Here is a 5,419-nt window from a genome sequence, read left to right as displayed (position 1 = left end):
CAGACTCATTAGCTCTGCAGTGGTCTTCTCTCGGCGGTTGGCCGTAGAGAATTTGCTCTTGAACTTGTTGGAGAGGTCGTTCCAACCGGTTATGGAGCCTTCCTTGAGCCCTTTGGTGATCCAGGATTGGGCAACACCTTTGAGGGTCGTAGGAAAGTATTTACACCAGGTAGCCTCAGACCTCGGGTTCAGATACATGTGCCCCTCGTAAGAGGCAATGTGATCCTTAGGATCTGAGGTACCATCGTAAGTAATATGTGCCGGGATTTTGACCGTTGGCACATGCTCTTCCAGAATCCACTTCTGGAAGGGCGAGTTCGATGGAACCATGACCGCCTTCCCCTTGTACCCGGCCTCAGGGACCTCGCTCCCTCCTCTCTCAGAGGTGGAAGTGGTTTTCGTCCCCGGCTGAGACAAGGTTGGGTGGGGTCCGGTATCCTCTGGGAAGGTGAGGCGGCTATGCACACTCACCTCCCTTGAACCCAAGCGTTCGTGAACGCTTCGGCGGGCGAATTCCGGGTCCTTGGAGGGCCCCATGGAATTCTGAGCTTCAGAGTGGTCAGAGGGTTGAGGGTTCCTCCTCCTCTCCTTACTGGAGTTTCGGGTGTCCCCTCGCCACCTCTGGCCGAGCTGTCTATGTGGTGGAACTTGTCCACCATCATCCTGACCGATCCTCCTTTTCAGGTTTCTCGGCTGGTGATCATCAGGCATCTGGATTGGAGCCCCTTGAGCTTTAAGGAACTCCATGCAGATGGCCACTGCTCTGGCCACTTCCTCGGTGGAGGGTCCGGAGGGAGGAGTCTCCCTCGGATGTGACCTGGATTGCACGCTATGGCGCGGTGGGGAGTTCCTCGCACCTGAGCCACTCGGTCTCGGGGATGGCCCCGGCTGCCGAGTGTGGTGCGAGGTGTTCTCCTCCTGGAGGCTAGGACCTCTTGAGGCTTCCCTTTCCGGAGAAATGGGGGCCTCCGATTCGGGAGAGGCTTGCTCCGGGGAGGGATAAACCGGCTGGCGTTCCCTCACCGTAATCCGGCCTCCTCCCTTCTTAGCCTTCTTGGAACTCTTTCCACTCTTAGTCATGGCGACTGCCGGAGTGTTTGATGACTGACGCGAAATTTAGTAGCGTTCCCCACAGACGGCGCCAAATTGTTTCGGATGAAAACAATCGAATCTCGGAAGATCCTTTTATCTTGAGGGAACTTGGTCTCGGTCCGAACGACGCAGGAGCCGAGGGTTTCCTGCACAACAAATACACGTAAACTAGCCTCGGGGGGGACGCCGAGGAAGGCCCCTCCGATGCTTAAGTCAGTATATTAGAGAGAGAAAGCTGTGCAAGAGTTTAGTTGCTTGAGGCTTTATTGTCTTACCAAGAATTGACCAAATTGTTGGCTTTTATACCTTGGCTAATGAAGGAGGCGGATTGGGCCCGGAAGTCAGTTGGGCTGGGCCAAGCTGATTGGGCCGTTGACTGACCTTGACATGGCTTTGAGGATGTTTGATTTTTGACTTTAGCACATAGGAGAGTTGAACCTTAACCTTGGGCTTTTAATTGGATCATTCAGTGACCAGGCCCAATTGGACTAAATTGGACCCAAACACATGGTAAAACCGATGAAAACCCCGTCAATTAACTCGGTCACCTGGATCGACAACAAAGGCCCGACAACAAAGGCCTCATGTGACCATCATAATTTACGGCCTTCTCACCAACATCAAACAAGGAAGGTACAACCGGATGTATGTCGCATGAGGATAGGAGATCGTGTACTGAAAAATCGACAACGGCATGGATGAGACGAGCTCCAGGACCGGTGGTGCAATCGACATAGACCCAAATGGCATGTTCATCAGGGAACTTTTGAGTAGCAAGTTGACCGGCTAAAGGGTAGAAATAGACAAGAGCATGAGATAATGAAATTTTGAGCTTGTCTAAAAGTTGAGATTGTATGTTTTGTGGTTTAGCATGGAAAAGTAGACCCTTTTGCATATGGTCTAAAGATAAGAATATAAGATCAACTGAGGTTAAGTAATGGGGTTGTTTTGAAGCTTCAACTTCATATTTGGGTTTGATAAAAAATTCTGAGAGAATTTTTATCTGTTGATGATTTGTTTCCTCCATATTTGATTTTTTGCTAGCTAAGATAAAAATGAATATAGAGTAGAGGTCAATTTTCTTTATAATATGGTATTTGTTAGAAAGAAATGTCCACATTAGTAATTAAATTATTAAATTTTTATCTCACTACTTTATTTCTAGAATTGTCCTCAATTTTCTTCTGAATAGTGTGTTGATTACATATGAGTATATGACAAATTACAAACACTTTTCTCTTCCACTATAAAGCTGCAATGTCTCATTCATTGAGAATAGAGAAGTATGTACTACTATTATACAAAAACTTGTCAATAATTAAATAAATAAATGCTTACTTCATCCGTTTTTAAATACTTGCTTCACTTTCTTTTTCCGGCCGTTTTCAAATAATTGTTCCAATTCTTTATTTGGAAAACTTTTACAATATTTAATTTATTTTTTCAACTAGTGGACCCAACATAAATCATATTTTATTAATTTTATATTCTCTCTCCTCCAATCCTCTCAACTATTTTTGATTTTTACCATTTTTTTTATTCTTCCACCTCCCCACTACCTATATATTTTATTACTTTCTCCAATTTCTCCTAAAACTCCGTGCGTGGAGAAACGGAGCAAGTATTTAAAAACCGAGGGAGTATATCAAGATTATATCATTAATATTTAATAAGTACAAGTATCCTTAAAAAAAAAAAAAGTTAGTATAAGTATTTATCAAAAAAATGATATTTTATTCAAAAGTACTTTAGAGGAATCTATTGAATAGAGTAATCTCACATTACTAAATGTATTCTAATGTATAAATTACAAAAAAAAGTAAAAAACGTATAAGTATGTGAAAATTATAATATTTCAAACAATACAATTATTGAAAATCTTCATTAGATTAGTTACTAGTTAGTATGTCTACATTTTTTTTTCACATGCCTCTATAATTAGCCAATTTTTTTTTTTTTTTTTTTTTTTTTTTACCCCATAAAAGTATGGCTTCTCCACAAAGAATGTAATTTATACATGTGAAATTACTCAACTCTTATTAAAAATACTTTTAATTAATAATATAATTGTTATATGTGGTCCCTACATACAACTTTAATTTTTCATGTTTTTAATGGCTAGAATTATGGGTCCAAGTTCCATTTGAATTCAATTTATATTTGACTCCTAGTTTTCTCCTCTCTTTTAATGATTTATCAAATTTCTAATGGTGTTGTATGTGTATCAGCTCTCATGGCCAGCGGAGTAACAATGAATAATTGAATTCAAATATACGAGACAAAACTCATGAACTCCTCATTTAATACAAGAGCATTCATTGTCTCTGGCCTAAGACACACTTCTAAATCAACACTTCCACCTCCTTCACGTCCTGGATTTGCAGTCACCTTCCCATCTTCTTTGTTACCATACCCGGCTAAAACAGCCACTGCTTTACCAAGCCCAAATTCAGGCCCATACATATCGAATTTCGTCGATCCGCCTATCAACAAGCTATTGGGCTGATAGTACACACTAGTCATATTGGGCTGAACCACAAAAGGTGCCTCAATAAGCCTATTAAGAAAGGCACGTATCGCTTTATCATCTAGGCCAATAATAAGTTCATGGATGATTGTTGCAGCCCAACCTAAACCTTTGCCCAAAAGCTCTCCTACATTGCAAGTACCATGGGCTCTTTTGATGAACCCCCCAAAGTAGTCACCGGTCAATGGCGGGTTGATTTTGGGTCGGAAGTTTATGGCCACTCCGAAGGTGGTCTCTTGATCGGGTTCCAAGTTCCGAGCACGTGTGACGGATATCCATAGAAATGCACACAAGGCTTGGAAGGAAGAGATAGTATGGTGGCCTAGTCCGCATTCTTGGTTAGCCATGATTTTGATCTTTGAAATTGAAGTGGACGAGAAGTCAAATATTTTCTCTCTTAACGGACCTATGTCAATGTTTGGAGTTATGAACTCATTGGGCTCAAGAAAAGGCAACTTGAGAATTGGGCCAAACCCAACAGGAAAAAAGGGCTCGAAAATGGGCCTGTGAGAGATGGACATGATGGCATTTTCTTTAGGCCCATCATAATTGTCATCCAATTGAAGGAAAATTTGGGACAAGGTAGAAATGAAATGCCATAATGAGGTACCATCAGCAATAGAGTGGTTCATTGTAAACCCAATGAAGACTCCATCAAGAAGCTCGGTTACTTGAATTGACAAAAGAGGTCTTGTATGACCGTCGTGATTGACCGCTTTCTCACCAAGGTCAAAAAATGACCGGACAATTGGATGGACATCATTAGATGAGATCAGATCATAACAAAGTAGATCATCTACAGAAGCGTGGATGAGGCGAGCACCAGGACCCTTGCTACCATCCACGTACACCCAGATGGCATGTTCATCATGGAATTTTTGGGTGGCTAATCGACCAGCTAAAGGGTAGAAATGAACAAGGGAAATAGACAATGAGTTTTTGAACTTGTCTAAAAGATGAGATTTAATATTTTTGGGTTTAGAAGGAAAAAGGAGACCTTTTTGCATTTGGTCTAAGGATAATAAGGCCAGATCAATCGGGCCTAAATAGTGAGGTTGATTCGAGGATTCAACTTCATTTTTGGGTGTAACAAAACATTCAGAAATGAGTTTAATTTGACTAATTTCTTCACAAGAGTTCAACATAAAGTTGGATGATTTTTTTTAGATGAAAATGATGAAGAAGAAGAATAATTTTCTAATTTTGCTAGAGAAGATGGGGGAATCAATACCTCAAAATTTTCTCTTTAATTACTATGATGATTGGAATTAAAGTTATAGTAGTTCAAAATCATTGCTTATTATATTGCAGGTTGGAACTAGTGAACTACTACTGTATTTACTTGGCTTTAGGGGTATTATCATAATATTTTGTGCAAAGCAAGATTAGATATGATAAATCAAAATAATTATAGCAAATTTGTCGATATTAGGCATATGTTGCCAGAAGAATAATACTATCTCCGTTAATTATTATGTGCAACAAAGAAATATTTTATATCTCACAAATAATATTCCTTTATTTACATAATAATTAACGGAGGTAGTATATTATTTCTAAGGTCAATAATACAAATCACGTAAAGGAATTGAACGATGTCTCTTTCAACAATCTTCATTATTGTATGATGTAGTCATAAGAATTCTCTCAACGGCCCTGTTCACTTCACCTTATTTTTGCCGAAATGGAATTATTTTTACTGAACTGAAATTATTTTTGTTGAACTTAAATTATGTTTATTGAATTGAAATTAATTTTACAGATTGTCTATTATATTTCTTCTTTGAAATTACTAATTTT

At 39.9% G+C, this 5,419-nt stretch overlaps 1 protein-coding gene across 1 annotated transcript; it reads right to left on the bottom strand.

Annotated features, from left to right (window-relative positions):
- Positions 1 to 3,044: 3,044 nt before the first annotated feature.
- On the bottom strand, positions 3,045 to 4,898 carry LOC110718449 (uncharacterized acetyltransferase At3g50280-like). The gene has a single exon (XM_021897278.1). It carries the CDS (start codon positions 4,762 to 4,764, stop codon positions 3,358 to 3,360), a length of 1,407 nt encoding a protein of 468 aa, XP_021752970.1. The 5' UTR covers positions 4,765 to 4,898; the 3' UTR covers positions 3,045 to 3,357.
- Between the last annotated feature and the right edge of the window lie 521 nt (positions 4,899 to 5,419).

The sequence above is a fragment of the Chenopodium quinoa genome, unplaced genomic scaffold, assembly GCF_001683475.1.
Source record: "Chenopodium quinoa cultivar QQ74 unplaced genomic scaffold, ASM168347v1, whole genome shotgun sequence".
Classification (NCBI taxonomy): Eukaryota; Viridiplantae; Streptophyta; class Magnoliopsida; order Caryophyllales; family Amaranthaceae; genus Chenopodium; species Chenopodium quinoa.
This window is presented reverse-complemented; position numbering and strand designations above follow the sequence as displayed.

What these genes read in the sequence shown, in the direction of transcription:
- LOC110718449 (XM_021897278.1), bottom strand. Translation starts at nt 4,764, where the DNA reads ATGTTGAACTCTTGTGAAGAAATTAGTCAAATTAAACTCATTTCTGAA.